This window comes from Podarcis cretensis (assembly GCF_951804945.1).
Source record: "Podarcis cretensis genome assembly, chromosome: 4".
NCBI classification, from domain to species: Eukaryota; Metazoa; Chordata; class Lepidosauria; order Squamata; family Lacertidae; genus Podarcis; species Podarcis cretensis.
This window is the reverse complement of record NC_137173.1, coordinates 52,618,997-52,643,598: the sequence shown is the minus strand read 5'-3', so window position 1 is coordinate 52,643,598 and position 24,602 is coordinate 52,618,997. Positions and strand designations below refer to the sequence as shown.

Below are 24,602 nucleotides of genomic sequence, written 5' to 3'. Positions count from 1 at the left end.
ATAAACAGTGCTTCTTGAATATGTTTAACAGCTGCCCAATAAAATACAGATAATACAAATTCACAGTGACTTAGCAAGCCAAAGGCAGGAGAAGCCACTCATTGCAAAACATGTGTGCTCCATAGGACTATCATAAAAGTTTTTATTGAAGTTGTTCAAGTTGTTAAGAGCTTGTGGATGGAGTGAAATCATAGCCCTGGAATGGCTTGTGAACCATACTTTATGCCTTATAATCTTCATAAGCTACTACATTTATTTCCTTGAGGTAGAGTGAGTAGTTTTATATTTAAACTAAGCTTCTACCAATGCATTGCATCTACATAGCTACAGACAATAGTTACTGTTAATTCTGGCGGTTATGTTTATACAGCGGTACTTCGGTTCTCGAACGGAATCCATTCTGGAAGCCTGTTCAGCTTCCGAAACGTTCAAAAACCGAGGTGTGGCTTCCCATTGGTTGCAAGAGCTTCTTGCACTTGGTGGAAGCTAAATCGCATATTCAGGTTCTGAAAAATGTCTGAAAATGGAAGCATTTACTTCTGGGTTTTTGACATTTGAGAACTGAAACGTACAACAATGGAGGCATTCGAAACTGAGGTACCACGGTAACTGTTTTTTTTTTGCTTTTGTCTCTCAAATACAATTGGATGATGTGTTTCTGGGGTTTGATAATTACATCAAACTTGTCTTTGTGAGCTCAAAAATATAGGAGAACAAATGGTCCTTGGTTGTAAAGTTCATATTCTTTTTTCTATTAATACAGATTTCTGGTGCAGATATAACACATTTGATGGAAAGTAAGGCATGCACATGCTGAATTCAGGTTCATTAGGTTGCACACTGCCTGGTCCACAAACCAGCTATACAGGATTTAGATGTAATTCAGTTTAATACTATTGGGGACCAATTAGAACTCTACCAGCTGAAACAACAGGGCTTTGGTTTTAACAGGTACATTGGTTTATATACCTAATTAAAGATAGGGCAGGAGATGGTCCCTGTGCTGGGATGGTTGAAAGGCCCAAGAAGACTCTAGCAAATTATACCTTTGCCATAATGGCTTTAATATTTTCAATAGGTTTAGCAAAGACTGCATAGATGGTTTCTTTTTGGAGCAACGACCTGACACTTGCAGTTCTTTGGTGTCATGTGGGTTATGAATGTTTTTCCTCCATTTTCCTTCTTGAACATGCACATAAAAACTGGGGTGGGGGAGGAATCATACCGTCCCAGGCAGAGTCTTTGTTGCTAAAATGTTATTTGTTCTCCAACTTGGAATGACAAGTCACCTGTTGAATATTGCCCCTTATATCACTGATGAGAACTAACACAGTTCACCCGTCTTCATGTCTGTAAAATTACAGTGTGGTTGTTCACAGTTTTTTGGAAACTGAGCCCTTCTCTACTTTAATCATACCCAAGTGGTCAGTCGTCCTTTAAAAGAAATTAATAGGTGCCTAGTTACTTCATTCCCCATAGCACTGTTCTGTCATTTCAGTCTATATACCCATTTATATAGCATTTTAAGAGATCAAAATGGCTTCCTACCATCCCTTTCTCTGGCAGTACAGCCATTCCCACTGCATTACATTTGGAGATTAGGGCGACAATAGCAGCACATTCCTTAAAATGGGCCAGGTGAGAAAGAATTTTTTCACACATGCCAGAATGGCTGGTGGTTTGGAAGTTTGATTATCTTCCCCTGTAGCTACAGCATATCAAACTGCTTGAGTCATCCAGATTTCTCTTGCTAAAATCTTGGATGGGGCAACCGCTCATCTCCAGTCTTGCTGTTAATTAGCATAAAGGAGGAAAAAATCAATTTCCCTACCAGCTGGGGTGAGTAGATCCCAGCAGGGGTCATGTCCTTTATGAAAATGCATAACACTAAGTGAAGCTAACGTTATGGCTTGCTTGCTTGACTTAACTTGTTAATTAGTTTCTGGGAAGTGCAGGTTCCTCCTTCCCTGTACTTCTTTGGGCTTAATGGTAGTTATTAGCTTAGAGTAAGTTTTGCTTATTTATCTTTAGGAAGAAATGAAGGTTACAAAGAGGATTTGACTTAAAAGAAACAACAACCATTAAGTTAAGTTACCTATAAAATATGCCATCCAGTTGGAAGCAGGATTTAACAAAGTAGTAGCCGAGAAAGGAGGTTTAGAATAAATTTCGCAAATGAATAAATTTGTTTCTCTATCACACTAAAATATCTCACAGTAGTCACTGGGTCCTAACACTCATGCTTCTGGTGGCATTCACATTATTTTCATTTCCTGATTATTTTAATTGCAACCTTCTTTCTTTCCCCAGATTTGCTGACCATTAGCTCTACATCTCGGCCATTGTTGTTTAGTTGTTTAGTCGTGTCTGACTCTTCGTGACCATTAAAAGATATTTAATCTAACATACAGCAACACGAGTTGCCCACCGAAGGTTATTTAAAGTTCTGACAAAATATAAAGTAAAAGTAGAGTGCAGATGGTGGGGAGCAAAGAGAAAAATGAAATACATTGCAGCCACTTTAAAATGCCACTTTATTGTGGTGGTTCTCTGTTCTCATCAGCTGCACAGCTCTTAGAAGTACAGATGGGCTAATCAGTCCATTTCTGGTTCACGTCACTTTCATGTGTGTTCACTCGGAAGTCTGTTCCATCCCATTTCCACATTAATCTTTTTTTATTTATTAAAAAAAAATCTGCATGAAAAGTTGTAATTAAAAACACATTTCCATTTGTTAGTTAGTTTGTTTTAAATATTTAAATACTTCTTTTCCCAGAACACGTGATGGTGAAAAGCAATATGATCAAAAAAAATACAGTCCTATAGTATAACATTGTATATACTAAATATAATTCAGCCAAGATAAAACCATTCCCAAAGTTGCATTAATAAAACAACAAAACAGCATATCCAGCCCAGCCACCTCTCGCATGAGGTGAGAGAAACAGGTGGGTTTTTTTATATCTTCACATCTTAAAAGTTAGGGACAGCTGCTGAGAAGGCCCTGTCTTTAGTGTCCACTAGTTTAACTGATCTTAAAAGTGGACCGGTCTTAAAACATGGGCAGGTTCATATGGATGCAAGCAAGTAACCTGGCTGCAAACCATTTACGGCTTTAAAGGTCTAAACCAGCATTTAAAATGAGTCTGGAAATGCACTAGCAACAAGTATAACACTTTAATTAGGGTATACCAGCTGGTGTACCAATCTAAGTCTGCAAACCCCTACCCCCACTTAGCTTTGGAATAAACCCTGTTGATTGATGTTCTGAGTAGACATGGGTAGATTGAAGCCCAAACCGGTAAAAGGCACGACTTCTGGTGTTCTATTAAAATGCACATAAAACAAGTAAGACTTTGTTATATATTTTTTATAAAAGCAGAGAACTGCATTAGATCATTCAGGAAGTAATTGAAATGCATGAATAGGGCTATGGTCTTATTTAAAATAATAATATCTATCTTATTTCACACAGGAAGTATTTTTCAGTAGCTGGCAAGGAAGTGTAGGCTTTTGGGGAAAAAACATTTCCCCCTTTAAAAAAAGATTAAAAACCAACTTTCATAAAGCAATGCTGCCATTTTAACTAGCAAATAAGCTTGCTCTCTTGAGTTAGGAGTGGGTGCAGACAATGCAGTACATTGGAATTTTAGTATTCACTAATGATGGCATGAATAGAGCATTTCTCAATTCAAACAGCCCTTGGTGGACTAAGAAGCAGTAATGTTCCAGATTGATAATTGCCAAGAAAGTTTCAAAACCCAGACCCCTTACTTTTAATGTCTCTACGGCAGCCAAGAGACATCATTTAGAACACAGTCTTGTAAAGAAATTAAAAATGAGTGCAGTTCCACATGTATGTGCTGATGGAAAGTTTCCTATCAGAGTGCATCATGGGTAAAAACAGAAGGAATGCTACTACCGCCAATACAACTGCAGTTTTCTCAAAGGGGGTGATAAAGTGTAGAACAAGCCTCTTCAGTGTAAAATGCTTAGATAGTTCTTGTTTCATTCACCCATTAGTGCTTTAGACTTGAACAGCCACATGACAGAAGACTGAAGAGAGTTGTAAAAGCACTGATCTGGCAGGAAGGGTCTAGTGATTTAAGCCAAAAGCCTCAGGAGAGCCTTAAGAGGTCTTTGGATCTTAGCCAAGAGAACATCGCACAACGTCAGGCAAAGGTAGCTGCTTCCCTCTGTCAAATGCTGAAGTTTTGTTATACCAAAATGGAAAGTGTTTGGTGCTAACATTATCTGCAACCTGACCTTGTTGCTGGCCTGAAAATCGCAAGAAACTGTTTCAGCTTAAAAGCTCAGTATGGAAATATTTTTGTCTATAGCAGCATCACACATACTGTCATTTCTTCTTCGTCTTCCCATGAATGGCTGTGTCTGCTTGTCACATAGCGACAGACTCGGTCAAGTGTAAATGGTCCCTTATGCAAAAGCATCAGAGAACAGTTCTGCTTGGATGGCAACAACCGCCTGAACATATTCCAACACAATTCACCCTAGTGTCCTTTTATCAGATGATCTCAATGCTCTTTATAGCTTTTAATCTTTGCTTGGTCCTAACCAAGCGATTTTTAATTTATGCCTTACATCTTCTACATATCTGCATCATACAATGACAACCATGGTAATTGTGTACCAACTGAGCATGGTCAAAGATACTGATTTGTTCATGAAATGAACATATTTGCTTTCTATAGACAGAACAAAAGGTTATGTTTAAAACATTTTCAAACTGCTTCCTCCAGCTATGGCATTTACCATAAAAAATTAGGCAGGAATGATTTACTTAGGGAGCAATCCTAACCCCTAGTGGTGGGTGAGGCAGCACTGCCTCGCTGCTAACCTCCTAGCTGACCTTGGGATTCCCTTTCAACTCTACAATTCTATGATCATGCCACTGGTAAGTGGGCAGTAAGCTACTGCTGATGATCCTCCTGCCAACAAGCCAGGAGAAAGGATGCTGGCAACTTTTGATATAAAACTCAGTGCATCTTCCAAGGAGACCAATCCTCTGGCCCCTCAGCTACGAGTCTGGACCTGGCATAGTGCAAATAAGGGGGAAAGCTTTGGATTGAACAGAGAATCTGCTGCCCCGTGCTCCCCAGGCCCTCATTAGAATGGCTCTGCATATCTCACCCAGGTCCACTTAGCAATTGGATGCCTCTTAGCTATCCTCAGAGGAGAAGGAAAACATGTACTCATTTTTTATTGGTGCTAAATAATGATGTGCTACTAGGTGGCTGTGCTGAAGAAGCAAATAACTAATACCTACCTCTCTCAACCTCCTTTCTTGTTGCTTGATATACTTTATGGATGACGAGTTAGTAAATAGGTTATTTATCTGATGTGATAACATTTCATTAGATCTCAGAATGAACTAATCTTCTCAGTTAGTGGTATTCCCACTTTCATCTCTCTCTCTCTCTCTCTCTCTCTCTCACACACACACACACACACACACAGAGAGAGAGAGAGAGAGAGAGAGAGGGGGGGGTTATCTAGGTGGTTTGTACATTTTCAGTGGTAATCACACACTTTTGGAATCCTGCCCTCTTCAAAGGAGCACTGTCTGGGCTCCTCTCTTGTGGTCTAAGTCTTTTGACTGCTCTTATTGCCACCCTCCTATATATTGTTTCCAAAGGAAACACGAACCCTGGGTAGGTGCCTGGAATCTTGCACTGCTGTGGAGATTGGTGTGGCATGTAATGTTTTTAATCTGATGTTGCTTTTATTACGTTTGTTCAATACAATAAAAGTATTAAATATTTAAAAGTTTTCATTGTAAGCCATCTTGTGAAAGTATGTCATGAACGTCAGGGTAGAAAAATATTACATTTAACAAATGAATGTGTATATTAATTGGAAGATATTAAGCAGTGCAGTCATCATGGTTCTTAATGTTGAATCCCAGATCCAACTGTATTGCGTTTTTTTTCTCCCTCTCCCCCCTGCATGAAGTAGAAAAGAGCACACATATTTCCCTCCTAATCTCAAAGCTGTTCCAAAGATCTAGGTAGATCACTCCCTGGAGTTGAGAAGAAAGGGAGCTTATTATTTCATTGATCAATGAAATGCCATTGCAGTTAACAGAATTAGTTCAGAAGAAAAAGGTAGCAGGAAGGGAACAAATCAGATATAACTCAAAAGACACTGTATTCTTATTTCTCTTTCTTTCTCTTTTATTTTGATTCCAAAAATCAAATTGTTCTTTTAAAGCTGTGCTACGTGAAAAGGCTGTGATCTTAGCTAATCCATGCTTTTCCAGGATAAGCTCAGATTTCTGCAGCTACAGTAAAAACCTTATGTTTGTAAGCGCCTTATAGATAACTAATGGGCACTCGAGCAGTGTAACTTTTGATGAGGAAGACATAATGTTTATTCTTTGTACAGATAGCCCATATAACAAGAAAGAGGACTGGGTGGGGGGGGGCAAGATCAAACCATTACATGTCTTAGTTCAAAAATATGCACTGAATGCACAAAAGGTAAAGATTTTTTCTTGAGAATCTCTTTACTTCCCATCCCAAGGTGGTGAGCTATATTATAATGATTACCAGTATATTTTATTTATTATTTTGTGGAACACTTTCTGCATTATAGCTTGCTACATGTGCTTAACAAAGATGTGAGGCAAAAGTGATAATCTGACATATTGATCTCTATAATTTCATTTGATTAAAAATAACATTTTTGTTATTTCACACTGCTCAGGGTTTGCATCCATCTGTGTGCTCCTTCTCTTGACTGTGGATAATTATCAAAAACATAAAGGTAAAGGTGAAGGGATCCCTGACTGTTAGGTCCAGTTGCAGACGACTCTGGGGTTGCAGCGCTCATCTCGCTTTATTGGCCGAGGGAGCCGGCATACAGCTTCCAGGTCATGTGGCCAGTATGACTAAGCCGCTTTCTGGCACATAGACCAACACTATTGAAGGAAGTTACTGTCAAGGTTGCTCTATTTGGATTCAGTCTCTAATCATCCGCGGCATGATATGGGCATGTTTATAATGTCAAAGCAAATTTGTAGGATCCTTGCTGAGGGTATTGTGGGAAATCAAAATTTTGATGTGACATAGTTGTGAAGGGAATTTCACACATTACTAGGCTTTGGGTGCCCTTTGACAGTGTAAACAAGATTATGAAAGTGTCAAAACACTTTCTTCTTCTCCTCTTGCTCCTCTGTTTCTCACTCACATAATTCCTCTAATAAGGATGGTCAAAAAAATATTTTTTGTTTTCTGAAGGAAGCCCAGAAAAGAGCTCCGTAGAGGATTTATTTTGTCCAGAAAAGGTAACAGTTCCATCATTTCAGAGCTTCCTTCCTGTAAAGGAGCTCAGGTTGTGTCTGTATGTGTATAATTTCTCCGATTTGCCTCCTGGACTTCAAGGCAGTAGTGGTGACAAACTCAGGGTTGTCATAGGAGAGGCTTTTTTTGCCAGGAGGGAGAAGTCAGAGGAAAAGGAGAGGCTAGCAAGAGAATATAAGACTCTCAGTTGCTCTTGGACTCTTGCTGGGATAACTGATTCTACTGCGCTTCTTGGCTCAGCTTCCTTCAATGTTCTCTTGCTCAGCTCCTGCCTCATCACTAGATGCTGGTCAGACAATACAACGAATAAATGCATGTCAGTTAACCACTACATTTCATACCCCTGCTTCACTGGTTATTCTGATACTTCACCAGCACATAACCGGTGTTCATAGGCACACAAAAATGTTTTTGCTTCCCAAGCAATCTTTTAACATGTTACAGACACGTGCCCACTGTCCAAAACTAAGTAAATCAGGTCAGTTGTTCTTTTAAAAAGGGATTCATTACTGAGAAATTCGGGAGCATGAATTATGTCAATAGAGCCATAGGGAAATACTTTCAGGCTTGAACGCCTAATTGAAAAAGACTCTGTTGGGAACCAGGAACCTCCATATAATAAACACAAAATTTGTTTTATCTATCCTGTCTATCTACATGCATATTTATACATTTTATTTCATATTTGTTATTAAGAAAGTTGCACTCAGAGCAGCTCACAAAGGATAACTTTATATTTACGGCAAATCAGAATGACTAATTGATTGACTAACCATATAAATCCCCTCACTTGTTGTCAAGGGACACAGGATGACTGCCCTCCTCCTCACAGACAACCATATAGTGCTAGTCTGTGAAGCATCCCTCCAGGAATACAGGCATCCACCCAGAGCATCTCCATATGAGGGAGCAACGTGGGTATCCACACGAAAAGAGTGAGATGAGTTTTAATGGGTAGGAGGGGATATATTAATTGGGTAGGAGAGGATATATTAATTGCAATTTATCCCTCCAGGCACCCACATATGTGGGTTGAACAGTTTCAAACAAAATTAAAAGCATAGGAATTAGGCTGTAAAACCTTGTTTTGAACAATCTCAACTATGAAGTAAACTGGCTGCCCCCATCTTACCCTGCTTAAAAAAGAATTGGACAACAATTTGGGAAGTAAGTTTAGAAGTAAGATTTACGTCTTGGTTCACAGCCGTGGCAGCAGTAAAAACTATGTAGGCATAATATTGTGCCTAAAACTGAGCAAGTGAAGGCATGTCTGCGTCCAACGCTGGTCAAAGTAAGAGAGAGAGGGAGTGGGGAGGGAACAGAAAGTTACATCTGTGATACAGGAAGCATGATTCCCTGATGCCTTCTCTGCTGCCACTGATTTGAACACCCAAATCCAAATTTTTAATTGATGAAGCCTAATTTGTTAGAAAGGTTTGCATATAGAACATCCTGTCTTAGCTCACCTTCAAGACTTTCTCAGCTCTGTGATTCTGCTTCCCCAGGAGTTATGGCAGGAACACATAAGGTTGAAATATTAATTTGATCATGGGGTTAATGTTAATATGCTGTGACAATGTCTCTGGCTGTAATGTCCAAAGGTATTTCTGTACCTATGCAATTAATCTGACTGAAGTGCAAATGGTTGCCGGAAATATCTAATAACCTTCCAGCCTCATTCTCATCTAAGAGTGTGAGAATATGGTATTTTAATATCTATGTGTGAGTTCTTTACATGTCCTTAATTAATTCATAACTGCACAAACAGAACTTTACTATACATAATTGTATAATAATTCCAGAGAAAAAGTCAGTAATATTAGCTCAGAGAAGAGTCTACCCATACTTTGTCCCATAAGGCATTTAAAAGTGAATTCCCTTCTGGTCTTCATTCTAGCCACTGCATTTTATTTACTTTGTTTATAACTACTTTTCATTCATACTTATTTCGTATTTCTAAAAGTGCACTGTATTTAAAGATACACTGTTAAATAAGTGGGTATTTCACAATGAAATAATTCTCTTGTCCTGGTTTGAATCTATGTTGAAATGAAAACAGTGGTGTGGTACATAGTTTCCAATGGAAGCAAAAAGATGCCATTAAACCTGGGGTGGGAAATCTGTGCGCCTCCAGATTTTCCTGGACTACAAGTCCCATCAGCCCCAGCCAGCATAACCAATGGTCAGGAATGATGGGAGCTGTAGTCTAGCAACACCCAGAAGGCCACAGGTTCCCAGTCCCTGCTTTAAACCATCAGCCCCAGCTAGCTTGTACAATGGTCAGGAATGGTGAAGATGGCAGTCTAGCAATATCTAAAGGGTCGCACATTACCCACCTCTAATAGAGCCCACTATTGTCTACACTTACTTGCAACAGCCTTCAAAAGCACCAGGCTAACTTTTAACTGGAGTTCGTTTATGTTAGGTATAGAACTGAGAGCACTTACATGCTAAGTATAACACATTTGGTAAAATATCAGATCAGTTATTGTCTTTGTCTCAAAAACTGTTATATGCATTTATATCAGTTATTGTCTTTGTCTCAAAAACTGGTATATGCATTTATGTTCTCTCAGTGGCGTAGCGTGGGTTGTCAGCACCCGGGGCAAGGCAAGTAATTTGCGCCCCCTAACCCGTGGATTTTAGTAGGGGCAGAGAGCTGCGAGTGTGAGCGCGCCCCCCAGATGATGCGCCCGGTGCAGCTGGCCCCCCCTGCACCCCCCACACTATGCCACTGTGTTCTCTAGTGTGACTTATTTACTAGACACTTACTGTAGACAGATCAAGGTCAGAGCATGCACAAGATGTATGACACGACTACATTTTGAAATAATGATTTTAGTAACTACATCTTAGTCCAGTCACCTGAAACATCCATCAGATGTTAGTTCATTCTTTAATACTTTTGCACATGTGCAATCAGATGTCAACAGTAGTAAGGAAGGATTCAGAGAAAGAGGACAATGGAGCTTATCTTGTTAAAAATTCAAATGTATTATTATTCCTTATTCTATATATATGCTCATTCACCCTCCCATTTGTCCCATGAATCCTAGGCATGGCTCCAAGAGGTTTGTCTTTTATCTTGCTTCTTTCTCCGAGAAAACCTGCTGTTTATCGCTGAAACAAAGCAAATGTCAATTGGGTTTTCGGCAGATTGACATTTGTTCTGATTCAGCAATAAACAGCAAGTTTTGTCAGAGAAAATGGTGGGACTAAAGAAAAATGTTTTGGAGCCATGCCTAGAAATCATGGGACAAACGGAAGAAGTCATGGGACAAATGGAAGTGTATATTAACCCTCTTGTCATACTTCCCTCTAAACTAAATTCCTCAACCATTTGAGCCTTCCTTGTGAGGGAAAATGCCCCAAAACCTTCATCATTTTGGCTGCTCTTTTCTGTACTTTTGAGCTCTACACTATCCTTTTTGAGCTGGGTAACCAGAACTGCATACAGCACACAGCACTCAAAATGGATTCATAATCATGCCCATATTCATGTAGAATCAGGGCAGAATTAGAGGAAGATTTGGGAAGATCCATAACACACGTCACTCCAAAGTGCTCATTTGCCATAGAATGTGTGGGGATGAGTGGGGATGAGAAGTGAAGGAAGATGCTTCATACCAGTCTGCACTGGTATGAAGCATCTTCCTTCACTTCTATTGTGCCATTTAAAACAGGGGCAAGGAATCTGTGGCCCTTCAGATGTTGTTGGACTCCATCAACACCAGCCATCGTGGCCACTGGTTGATGGTACTTTTAGACCAGCAGCATGTAAAGGTTCCCTTCCCCTGCTTAAAGGATTAAATATCACATTCTTCCATTCTTCCCATGAATTTATGAGAGTTTTGGGAAGAGTAAAGGATATGCTAGTGTCTTTAATCCCACAGGAATGCTCTAGCCAATCCATTTTGAAATAATCATTTGATTGCTTCAGGACAGAGTTCTTGGCACGTTTACAACAAAGTATGCATCATTCAGTTCAGTGAGACTCTTAAGTAAACATACGTAGGATGTGGCTGTTAATCTGTATGTTCCAGGCCTTTATTAGGCTGCAAAGCCTGTAATAGAATGGACCTGTAATTTTACATCAAACAAATGAATTGGGAAATTATAGGCTTTACCTTTAAAGACCTTCCACTCAGATCTTCATATGTATACTCACTATATACTGCACATTTGTCCAAAGATCTGCAATGACTTCCATGCGCAGACTTTCCTAGCATTTTTAATGATTTATTTCATTATCTTTTTTATATTGAGTTTCTTCCTTGTAGCTCTTTCCAGGCAGTTAATTTCTAAGATACACTAATTATGTTTACCTATATACAGCATCTGACATTTTATGGGTTCTCCATCAAGGCTGCCACTTTAATCTTCCATTTCACCGTCAGTCTAGAGATTATGATTCACAAGCTTGTGAGGTATTGAGTAAATATTGAAACAGATGAATAATTTGTTACTTGCATATATGTCATGATTCCTTCTACAGGAAAGCTCATAAAGTGTATTCAGTGTTTTATTTTCAAAGACGAATCACTGGAGAACTAATAATCTCATAAATAGTTTGCACATTTAGATCATGCGGTGGGGGTGGGGGAAAATCAATGCCAAAGCAAAAGCAGCAGAATCAGGGAAGTGATTTAACTTTATGGTGTTAAAGGGACTAAATATTGGCATGAACAAAGATAGCACACGCTAAGCGTAAGTAATGACTGATCTTGCAGCTGAGGAACTTTCCAATCTTTAGTCTGGATGCTTCCTTTAGTTTCATTGAATAACGAGGCTATGTACACCCAGCAAATTAAAGTGGATCTGATGTACCCTGTAGGCACACATTCTTTTTGTGTCCAGACAATGTTGATCCATGGATAATGTAGTAGTGGGGGGGATACAATGTACACCCCACGTTATCCACCTGTGGAACTACTGAAGGACATCATGTGGATGTGTTTTTTAAAAAACACATGTAGGCCCGTTCTCATGTAGCCACCCTACAGACCTTTTGTGGAGGAGACACACGAAGAAGGGCCTGCATGATGACTGCAGGATTTGGGTAGATTCATATGGAGAGAGGCGATCCTCAAGTTTCTGGGTTTGGAGGAGTATCAGATGACTGGAAAGTCACCAGGTCTTCATATCTTTTCCCAGCACACCCCCTTTTTGGTCCTACCACGTCAGAGTTCAATACTAGTAGGGTAACAGCCACAGAGGTGGTTGTACAAGTCAGAGATGGGAGGGAAAATGACACTTGATCTCCCTTTCCACAGTTGGAGCTCTCTCTCCCTGTCCTCAGATTGGGAGATCCAATGCACCCTTTGACCCTTGGTGTGCCCTCCCAAAGAATTTAGGATTCCAGGACTGATAAACTATACTGAATTAGAAACCTGGAGTTGATTAAGGAGCCTTATTTGATTGCAATCTCAACCATGCTAGGGCTGATGTGTCTCAAGGCTAACTGATTACTAGAAAGGAAAAGATGCAGGCCTGGCTCTTTCCTTTCCGTGTGTCCAGGGTATCTAAGAGGTTATCTGCGGTCTTGTTCATAAATTACATGGAATGTCTCTTAGGCAGTCCTATATCACAAGCAAGGCGGTGACCCTTTTTGTAACACCATTTTTTATTATCAAGCTTGTGCAGGAAAATAACTGGCTGAACTGCAAGAAGTTTGCATTTATAGGAAAAGCAGGATTCTGCAACCCCAAAAGGTGGATGCCAACTCAGTGAGTGAGGGGACGGTGACAAACAGTAGCAATGAAAGTTATTTGGTTCGTGTTCAAACTGACAAAGGAACTGTCAGATGTTTCTTGATGGCTGGAGGGAACTTATAGATATAAATCTTCCAGAGATTACAGGAGTCCTGATAAGAGAAAAATATGACGGACAGAGCTGACTGACATTAATTTCAGCATGTAGCTCAGTAGTTGGTACTATAATCCAAACGAAGTACTATTGGGGAATGCTAAGTAGAGTGAACCAAGGGACCAGTAGACTGGTTGGTAATGCCATTATTCATTATCTAAAAGAATTATGGGATAAAGAATTGTGAGGCAGCTGTAATATAGAGGGATGCATAATAAAATTGTTTAAGATGTGATCATCTATAAAATTACATGTTATTTAAATGGTAAACCTAATGTTACTTGCTTAAAAAGTGTATGACATTTCAATCTTATTTTCTTCTAAGAACTATTAACATTGTGACTGCTGAGTTAAAATGTAAAGCAGGTTGTAATTCTACTGTGTATTTCCATTTCCTGATTGTCAGATAATGACTATGCTACTCTATACCGGCGACATATAAAAAGCAAAAGAGCCCTTGCAGCACATTAGCAGATTATATTTTGTTGACTGGGAAATATTAAGCAATATGTGAATTGTGAATTTCACATGGGGAAATAAGTGACTGCAAAACTCAAAGTATTCTCTAGTGGATAGCAGTAAATGAGTAAATTATACATGCAAATCAAGAGCTGCAGCTAGATGTGGCTGCTTAAAGAACTTGCTTCAAAATATGCTGTTTATTATGCATTTCTCAAGCCCCACATTTCCGCAGAATTTGGCCATGAGATTGATATAATCTAAGGGGCATTATCTACAGTACATGTTCACATACAGCTGGGGCATGAGAGATCTTTATTGAAGTAATGACAGGTGCCACTTAAGCTGGACCTCAAATTTTAAAAATATGTGTTATGTTATTGTATACTATACACTTACAGTCTTTATGTTGTGATTTACTCCTTCATGCTGTTATCTCAATAAAGGCTGAAAGATAGAGGCCTGGTTCAGACATCATGCTTACCATAGGCGGAAGGCCACTCACTATCTTTGTTGCCCTTCTCTGGACACATGTAATCTGAACCTGAAAAACTGGTTCATCTAAACTCTGGTTTGTTGTTCCAACCATGGTTTATGAAGTTGGCTTATTTCAACAAACCATAACTACCCTGTGGTTGATTGAAATCAAAATTTACTTCTTCATTTATTTCAAACAATTTATACCATTTGATTGGTTTTTTTAAAAACCTCAAACCGGTTTACCTTCTCATTATCCTCTTGTGTTGACCAACTGATGGTCAAGCCATCAGCTGAATACAATATACCAAGGAGCTACAAGAAATAAAATTGCTCTCTCCACCGATTTTTCTCTCTATTCCTTGTTCTGAAATGGACATTCCTTCTTTTCATTTAGATTGGTGTGGTATGTAATGACATGCTAAGACAAGCTAAAACATGACTAAAGCTTTTTTTTTTTTTTGTCTCTTTATTTTCACAGGCGGGATATTTGAAACTGTGGAAAATGAACCTGTCAACGTGGAAGAGTTAGCTTTCAAATTTGCAGTCACCAACATTAACAGAAACAGAACACTGATGCCTAATACCACATTAACCTATGACATCCAGAGAATAAACCTTTTTGATAGTTTTGAAGCTTCAAGACGAGGTAACTTCCTAAGTGACTCTCAAATGTTGTGCCCACATTGCCTCTAAAAATTTCTGTATTTCCTTGTAGTCAGTTTATTGCAGCTAAATTTAGCTAATGAATGTCAAATAGGTTGGGGTTTTTCAGTATAATCTGTGACAACACACCCAGGCCAGCATATTTCTTCAACCACAATCTAGGCCTTTACTGCATAATAATCTGAAACAATCTAATTCTTTGTTTTGTATAAGATTTGAAATGACTGTAATTGCTTACAATATTGAAATATCTAGAGAGCCATGCTGAGCTGATCTTCTTTGCTAATATTTAGCTCTGTGATAGTAATAGTATGCGACAGAAAATCAAACATTTTCTCTCTTCCCTGCTTATAAATGAGCAGCCTTTCTACAGTATGGGACATGTAGTATTTCAGTATTTAATCTTCAAGCATTTGTAAAGGGTTGTGTGTATTGATGTGCACCACAGACATACTATCAATATTTTGAGAGAACAGACTGGTTACTATCCTTGCATTTGTTTTGCCTGTGTCTCTGAGTGTGAATTTTTGTAAAATATTTTTAATTAAGCCCTGACCATATAGGAGTATTGACAAAATGCCCCTAGACCACAGTCTACTTGAATCACAAAAGTCTACTTCAATCAAGTCAGCCTGTAATGGTATAACCTTGAAAGCAGAAAGCTTTTCTAAACAATAACCTTTTAAATTAAAAATTGATAGAGGAAAGCCCCACAGAATGTTAAAATGGAACATTTGTATCTGCATTTTTTAGCATTTATTTATTTATTGAAAACTTATCCTACTCTTCTGAATAAAAATTCTTCCAAGGTAACGTGCATGGTAAAATAGGAATACATCAATTGTAACAGAATAAATAGTTGTCTGCCCCACTGAAACTTCTAAGGAACAATTAAAATAAAAAAGTTACTTAAAACATGGTAAAAAAACAGTAGTAAAGGATCCCTTAGCTGAATAAAATTTCCTGCCTAAAAGCTACCTTAATCAGGTTTATGAAAATATTACCGGAAATCACTGTTGGATTTCAAGGTTGTAATAAGTTTATGTGAGTAGCAGCAGCATGGTAGACGGTTTCATAAACTTATTTGCTAGTAAACCTATTTGATTCTCAGAAACTGAAGTCTGTTATGTAGTGAATACATTTGCAGAGTGCATTCTGAATCCTTTCTTAGTAATTCATGACTCTGATGCCACATGTGGTTCCATCAGAAAATGTACAGGTCTTTATTTCAAAGGACCATGAGATAAATTACCATTTATATGATATATGTCAAGAAGGCCTCTAAGAGGTGAATGACTAGTTGTGCCTAAGAAAAATCAACAGTCCCAAGTGGGCTTTTTGATGAGGCAGGACTTCTGGTCTGCATGTAGATTAGATGGTGTCAGACATGCCTTGTTTCTTCAGAGAAAGATAAATGGATTAAATGCTTGCTTGTCTGGCATCCTGAGGAACAATTTAATAAATTGCTTAAAAAATTCTAATCCCTGTGGAATAAAGTATGAATACTTCATGATCAGACAGTCGTATCCCACATCCCTTGTTACCTTGTCTCTCCTCTTCCACCTGCCTTTACTTTCTCTAAATTTAGTGTACTCTTCTTGTGGGGACCTCATTTTTGCAAATTATATTGTGGAAGGTAGCATATGTAAACCGAGGCCACTAAACAAATAATAACAACAACTATATTAAAAGTTTAAAACATAACATAATGGGACTAAGGTCATACCATCAATTTCTCTGACAACTTTTCCATAGTAGATGATAATCAACCCTGTTTGCTTTCACCTCTTAGTTAGATTCTCATTGTTGGCCAGTTGCCTGAGGTGATAAAATCCATATTACTACATTGGCAAGCTGAGAATAAGGGTTGACTTGATGCAAGTAGATGAAGGATGTATCCAGGTTGAAATGCAGTCATCGTTTACTGCCATTCAAGCCACTTCAGGTAGCTTTATATAGATGTGATAATTGTGATTAGAGTTGCTAGAGTTGCAGTTGAGTCCATGGTGACACACACATGCACACAGTCTTTTACTAGATGCTACACAGGACATTTTTTTGTCTCAGACAAAACCGCAAATGGAGCTACCCCAGGCAGAGTCAAGATGTGTAGTCCCGAAGGCTGATCAAGTTATTTTGGTACCTGATGAATAAAATCCCCAAAGTACCTCTCCTTTGGCTAAGCATACAACAATAAAGCATGACATCCCAAATCAACTGCCTCTTCTAATTTCTAATGGCAAGGCTGGCCGTGCAAAGTTCTTCACTGTTTGACTGTAGAACCGTTCAGAACATCTGCTTTGGTCCCAGTTTCAAAGCCAGAACAGGCTCATAGCTTTCAGAAAAGGACACTTTTGGGATGGTTTCATTTTCATTGGTTGGATGGCTCTTAAGTGATCTTCTTACTACCTTTAAAATAAAGCAGTGGGCAAACTGCACCTTTCCGCCCACATGTAGCCCTCAGTCTAATTTTATGTGGCTCTCAGCCTAATTTCAAAAGCAATTTGCAAGTGATCCATTCAGGCCTCTTGCAAGAGTGGTCTGTCCCTTCTGCAACAGCAGAAGCAGAGGAATAGAGAATTTGAGAGAAAAGGGGTGATGGGTCCACTTTGGCTCTGACTCTGCACACCACTTCCTTAGATGCTCAGTGGTAGAGTATTCATCAGCAATACCTTTAAGTGTCTTAATGCAATCCAGTGGTGTCCAAACTTTTTACAAAGAGGGTCAGATTTGATGAAGTGAAGGGCCATGAGGGCCAACCAAAGTTGTGACTTTTTTTAGAATTGAAGTTGTTGACCTTTTTTATGATTTTACCCCAAAGTTGTTGAGCTTTTTTAAGTTGTTGAGGTTTTTACCTCAGGAGTTTAAAGGAATTTTAAATATCAGTAAGGAATTTCTCTTATTTGTTCCTCAATATATTATAATTTATCATGAAAGAAGCAAATTTAAGCATGAATCATACATGCTATTTCAAGGATATTAAAATGACTCCAGTCTTTCTTATAATTTGCATTTTATCAGGGACTCAGACGAAATCAACATGTAAAATATTATTTTGATTTCACATTACTAGAATTCTCGCTTTTAAAAAATGATTCAATGCATGATAAATATTAGTGTAATGTGCAAATCTCTAGTTCCATCTTTGCTTTCCTCAAAGGTCCACATAAAATGAGTACATCTCACAACATAAAGTGTCACCATGAATAATAGTACCCTTTATCCTCTATGAGTGTTTGCCTTGAAATTAACAAACTATAACACCCTTGGATAGCAATTTGTCAGGTAGCTTGGAAATCCTTGCTGTGCCTATTGCAATGAAATGTATCTATGGTCACTGTGCCATGCATCATAATTCATAAGACTTTCATTGGGTGAATACATTACTAGAACAGCTCAGGGCTCCTGAATGTCTCACAATCGTGACTGAGGGATTTGAAGTCAGCCCTATTTAAAAGTAATGAAGTGAAACCCTTGCATTTCTATTTGAAGTTCTTGGGGTTTTGTAATAGGCTGTATCCCAACTGTGTAGTTGAAAACAATGATGGTATAAAGTTTTGATGAGCTGGCTCTTGCTCCCCCGCCCCCAATTTTGAACTCATTTCCCCCCAAATTCAGCAATTCCACCAATTCAATTAGACAAAGGAGCAAAAGAGTAAAATGGTCCTACAGCATAACTGGTCTTTTCATTATCCTTCTCTCATACAGCATGTGATCAGCTTGCTCTTGGGGTAGCTGCCCTCTTTGGACCATCTCACAGCTCATCAGTCAGTGCGGTACAATCTATCTGCAATGCACTTGAAGTTCCACATATACAGACCCGATGGAAACATCCTACAGTGGATAACAAAGATTCCTTTTACATCAACCTCTACCCAGACTATGCAGCCATCAGCAGAGCAGTATTGGATTTGGTGCTATATTACAACTGGAAGATAATAACTGTAGTATACGAAGACAGTACAGGTAGGCATTTTTTAAAACACATTTTTTAAAACACACTGTTGTTTATTATTATTTATCAACTTTATATAAAAAAAGAGACCGAATGTATATATTTTCTCTATTTTCTCTACTGTTCCTTTGTGGAATAATTTCTTGCCACTGCACATGAATGCAAGTATATATATAGATGGCCACGTGTTTTCTGAACATCAATTGTGGATCAGACATTTTCCTTAATCAATTCCATTTCCTTAAAACTCACCGGTAGCTATTATGCGGACTTTTGCTGCCACAGGACAGTATATGACAAAGGGATCATTTTGAGCCAAAGAGTTCTTATCAGTAAACGGAAATTACACCTGAAATTATTGTGCCTGAAGCCCCATTTTTCTCTGTTAATGTAACTTGTGTCACAGTGGCTGAACCGGGTTCTTTGCTGCTTAATACAGCTGAGCTGTGGATTTACAGCCAGCTTCCCTCTGCTAGCTCATCAACTGTATAAAAAGTCCTTTCAGGAAGCCTGTGAACCTGAATGTTGCAGTTTGAGGCCTCCCTTTTAGCAGCCAAACTATGCTTTGTATTGTGCTACTACAATTTCCACTTGAATAATCATAATGGTTCATATTCTGTATTGGTTTGTGGATGCTTAAAAACTGAAAGGAGAGAATCAGTCTACCAAGGAAAAAAGTCAATTTTCCTCATGCAATGCGAGGCCTTGAGCTAAAGCCAATAGCTCGCAGCATAGCAATCACCACTTCACATCAGAGGAAATAGGGTGATACTTTATGCTGCTTTATACTTCAGCTTGCATTCTATTAGTGCACTTCTAATGCCAGAGATGCTAAGTAGGTTTGCACAGGAAGTAAATCAAATGTGCTGACAAGCTAATGATTCATTTTCAAAATTACCATTTGTCAAAAGGGCTTTTAGGCGATTCTTGCTTTAATTCAATATCTTTTTCTAAACAGCCCCATTATCCTTTGGCTTCATTGGAGAACATCATAAGGGTGTGTTTATGTGTATGAATGAATAAACAAATTTTGTACATAACTGGACAGAGGGTGCAATATACTAAAGAAACTCTTGAATGTCTTTTTTTAAAGCAGAGGATTATTTACCTATTGACCTCAACAGACAGCAACCTAGTGTATTTTAAATATTTGCAGCCTGATCCTCCACCCATATTTGGATATAAACAGATTTGGAATATATTTGTAAGCACCCTTTCTAGGAAGTATGTCTGAATCAAGTTGGGCTTACTTTTGAATAAGTAATTATAGGACTGTGCAATACACCTGACTCAAGTCAATGGAATCCAGCATCCTGCACCCCCACCCCGTTGATTTCTGCATTACAGGACAGTGACTGTTTTTGTCAACCATGGCCAAATTATTCAACTCAGGACAGGTTGAAAGATAGTTCTATTTTCAAGAGAGGTGAAGGCTTAGGAAACTTGGCAGGTGTGTTCTGTCTGCTGACCTTCAGGGCTCTGGATAGTGATACCCTAGGCATCCCTTTGCTATTCAGTTCTACACTTATTGCTACTTGTTGATTTGGTTAAAGATAAAGATATGCAAATAAAGGGAGAATTTCCAGGTTTGGGGCAAGTACTCTTAGTGAGAGAACCCCAGCAGAGATTTAAAATCACAAAATATGCAGCAAAGTAAATTGTAGGTTGTTAGACCTTTAAAATATCCTCTTCTGAGTTGCTTCCTAAATTACTCTCTTCCCTTAGCATAGAAAGAGACCACACATTTGTTAAGTTAAAAAGGGTTTGTTTACAAACTCTTCAAAGGTCAGATTCATGTGCTTTCCCATAAAGCAGTTAGAAAACACAAGCAATAAAAAGTAGATTATAAAAGGTGGCTGTTTCTAAATTATTTGTATAGAAACATAAAGGAGACCTGCTTAAGCCACACAGCTAAGCTGGAGCAACCATCTTAGAACTCCTTACTGGTAAGGGTCACATGGTGGAATAGGAAGGGCAAAGGCTAGATAACCCTTATTTCCAAGTTGAGAAGAGTGACCTAACTAAGCCTGGCAGGACAGCTTACTCTATGGTCTTAACCCCTTCATGCATTAATTAGAGCATGTTGGTTATATATGACTGATTTTTCCACACTACTCAGTATCCATTTATTTCAATGGGTTTTCTAGAATGGATATTTTTGCAACCACTTCTGTTTCTATGCCCTCTTGTTTCTCCCTTAGGCCCAGCTAGCAACAGCCACTGCACTTCTACACCAGCTACTCTAGTTTTGGGCACATGGCTAACTTTGTGGGGGAGGGGGTTGCCTCTCCCCAATTCCTCCTGGTTCCATTTTTGTCTGAGTCTTGAAGTTGGCCACCATGGTCACATGTCTCCCATCTGAACAATGCTTTAAATGGCTTTTTGAAGTTTGTCGGCCTTCTCTGGAGTGTCCAGTAACTCCAGCAAACACAGCTGGGCTGATAAACTACATGGAGCAAAGAGAATCATTTTATAGCCCTCCAACAATGTGACAGTGAAGTTTAAAGCTGGGAAAGACAAGAAGTTAAAATCAAACAGATATTCCACTCCACCATTTCACAATGCTGACTCAAGGAAACAGAAAACAGACAGAGAACACAACCCTCCCCAGTTTCCATTTGACCATTCATGGAGGGGAGGGTGCAAATTAAATGGTGGCTGAAATATCAGACCAGCATTCATCTCAACACCTTGCTAAACTGGACCTGTCTTTGGATTCCTGACTGGTTCTCTTACCACATAGAAGTTGACCACAAAATGCTTGCATAGTGCCAAGAGTCACAGCAATCCACTTTCACTAAACATGTGATCCGCAAAACAGAAGGGCGGGCCTTTCATTGCACTTTCTTTATTATTTCATTGCTTACTGATCTTTAATGTAAATTAAATGCTAGGTTTTCAGAGTGTGACTTATTTAATATTAAAGGATATTGTGATCTGAGGCTCAGAGAAAGAGGCCCTGTGCTCTTTTGGGAGGAGGGTGTGGTATAATTTTAATAAGTAAACAATTATGTACCAATAAGTTTCTAAATATTTTCAGGGTGTGTTTTTTTCCTGGGTGAAGGTGCCCATAAAGCAAAAAGAAACTCCTTAAGCTTCACCAGTGAAAGATCTGATAAATGATATGCTAACACATTAAGCTTTTATATGGAGTAAATTTGAAATATATTGCGGAATGGTGAAATTAAATGTTGAGTCTAAATGACAGTGAAGATTCATTGCACAGAGCAGCTATTTGAATGATTGGGTGTCATTTTCCAGGTCTAATTCGCCTGCAAGAACTCATCAAAGCCCCTTCTAGATACAACATTAAAATCAAAATCCGGCAGTTGCCCTCTGGGAATAAAGATGCCCGGCCTTTACTCAAGGAGATGAAGAAGGGCAAAGAGTTCTATGTGATATTTGATTGCTCACATGAAACAGCAGCAGAAATCCTTAAACAGGTAAGAAGGAAGAAAATGCCCATTTGTTTCTATCAAAGTTATCATGCCATCTGCTTTTCAGCTTCTGGGAAGCAATAAAACCGCATTCAGGTGGATTAGATTTTGACTCATTATCACTGTGTTGAGCAGCTATTTTTCAACAGTGGGATTCTCTTTGAGCCCCTTTTGGACAAGCAAAACCTGTGTGAACATCTCTCAAAAGCCGATTTAAAGGCTATGAACATGTGGAAGATTTCAAAGGTTACCTACCCTGTGCCTGGAGAGGCTCTTGCAGCTTTTAATGATGTCCTGTACGTGCGTAGAAGTCAGAACCAGCAGCTGAGGGTAAGCTCTCTAAACTGAGAGTTTCCTTAGCTCTCCCATATAGTTGTTCTGGGTTAGGATCCCAACCAAGAAAATCAGGCTGTAAAGCTCTTTAGCACCTGATCTGCTATTGTGCTGAGATACATCCTGCAGGAATAGCATGCATGGTAGGCTGAAGTGCAAATGTGTATACCTGACTATGTGTATGTGAATGTAATTATGTTGCAGCCACCAGAGGTTAGGAGCAGGAACTTCCCTCCTAAAATTTATAAGCCCAGCACAGTGCACTTGTTCGTGCACTGTTGATGGGCATTGCCAATCATCCCCCCCCCCCCATATTTTATTCAAGTTGGCACCCCTGCCCACCAGGATCCTGTGATAATGTGATTATTCGAGGAAGAATGAATGAATGGGCCTTCTATGAGTAGAATGCCCACAATTCCTGATCAAATTAAGATTAGCATAGCCTCCATATGTGTGAATTGATGCTTTTGAATTATGGTGTTGGAGGAGACTCTTGAGAGTCCCATGGACTGCAAGAAGATCCAACCTATCCATTCTGAAGGAAATCAGCCCCGAGTGCTCACTGGAAGGACAGATCCTAAAGCTGAGGCTCCAATACTTTGGCCACCTCGTGAGAAGAAAAGACTCCCTGGAAAAGACCCTGATGTTGGGAAAGATGGAGGGCACAAGGAGAAGGGGACGACAGAGGACGAGATGGCTGGACAGTGTTCTCGAAGCTACTAACATGAGCTTGACCACACTGCGGGAGGCAGTGGAAGACAGGAGTGCCTGGTGTGCTCTGGACCATGGAGTCACAAAGAGTCGGACACAACTAAACAACAACACATACGTGTGAGGCCTCGGATTGGCATTTCATGCCCAAACACATCTCTTTGTCTGCTGCTTGTGTGCATGCACACCACTTGTTCATGCATAGGCTCTATACACAGTTATAGCTCATATTAGAGGCAGACTTTTGCAAAAAAATTGAGATAGAAACCCCATATCTGGATAGACATCCGAATATTGGAGTTTTACACAATTATGGAATGCAGATAATTAGATGTTTCTTGTACATTAAAACTGTAAAAAGTTTTCTAAGAAATTATTCCCACTGTGTTCAACAGGGCTTACCTCTTTGAAATTTGTGTAAGATTGCAGCATTACAGTTTCACATAAGTATATTCTTTCAACAAACCCTGGTCCTCTATTCTTTCTTCAAGGGTGTCTTTTTATCACGACATGAAAATTCTTCTCCCTGTCACTTATAATAATTTATTATTTCTACCCCAGCCACTCTGGGCGGCTTTCAAAAGAACATTAAAAACAGAATAAAACTTCAAACATTAAAAACTTCCCTAAGCAGGGTTGGCTTCAGATGTCTTCTAAAAGTCAGATAGTTTATTCCCTTGACATCTGATGGGAGGGTGTTCCACAGGGTGGGCGCCACTACTGAGAAGGCCCACAGAGGTAATATCTTCCTTTCATCAATTCACAGTGAGACTTCTGATGTATCTTTGAGACCACCTTTCTTCTGCCTCAAAAGTTGTGGGGGATCTCACGTATAGCATAGCCTTCATAAAGGGTAGTTCATGAGAACTATTAGCACAGGGGTAGGCAACCTAGGGGCCGGATGCGGCCAAATCCAGTGTGGTGTAGTGGTTAAGAGCGGTAGTCACGTAATCTGGGGAACTGGGTTCGCGTCTCCACTCCTCCACATGCAGCTGCTGGGTGACCTTGGGCCAGTCACACTTCTTTGAAGTCTCTCAGCCCCACTCACCTCACAGAGTGTTTGTTGTGGGGGAGGAAGGGAAAGGAGATTGTTAGTCGCTTTGAGACTCCTGAAGGGGAGTGAAAGGCGGGATATCAAATCCAAACTCCTCTTCTTCTTCTTCTTCTTCTTCTTCTTCTTCTTCTTCTTCTTCAAATCGCCTTCTAACCCAGCCTGCAGACAGTCCAGGAATCAGCATGTTTTTACATGAGTAGAATGTGTCCTTTTATTTAAAATGCATCTCTGGGTTATTTGTGGGGCCTGCCTGGTGTTTTACATGAGTAGTATATGTGCTTTTATTAAAAATGCATCTCTGGGTTATTTTTTTCTTCAAAATA

At 39.3% G+C, this 24,602-nt stretch overlaps 1 protein-coding gene and 1 long non-coding RNA gene across 30 annotated transcripts in view; one reads left to right on the top strand and one right to left on the bottom strand.

Annotated features, from left to right (window-relative positions):
• Positions 1-24,602, bottom strand: part of LOC307213854 — a 164,780-nt gene that overhangs the window by 65,729 nt on the left and 74,449 nt on the right. For 7 of the 24 annotated variants that reach the window (XR_013837703.1, XR_013837723.1, XR_013837726.1 and 4 more), the window contains 2 exons: positions 23,628-23,757; positions 20,489-21,190 (listed from right to left, as the gene is read on the bottom strand). The exons of 6 other annotated variants lie outside the window; for them this stretch is intronic. This is a non-coding gene — a long non-coding RNA (uncharacterized lncRNA). Of the gene's footprint in view, positions 1-20,488; positions 21,252-22,436; positions 22,638-23,627; positions 23,758-24,602 lie in introns of those variants that run through there. 11 more of the 24 variants (XR_013837717.1, XR_013837720.1, XR_013837727.1 and 8 more) reach the window with 6 other exon arrangements.
• The window catches only part of GRIK1 (glutamate ionotropic receptor kainate type subunit 1), a 159,149-nt gene that overhangs the window by 76,619 nt on the left and 57,928 nt on the right, over positions 1-24,602 (top strand). For all 6 annotated transcript variants that reach the window (XM_079972034.1, XM_079972031.1, XM_079972033.1 and 3 more), the window contains exons 2-4: positions 14,605-14,772; positions 18,498-18,755; positions 22,006-22,187. In XM_079972034.1, coding sequence (XP_079828160.1) covers positions 14,605-14,772; positions 18,498-18,755; positions 22,006-22,187 — 608 coding nt within the window. The remainder of the gene's footprint in view (positions 1-14,604; positions 14,773-18,497; positions 18,756-22,005; positions 22,188-24,602) is intronic.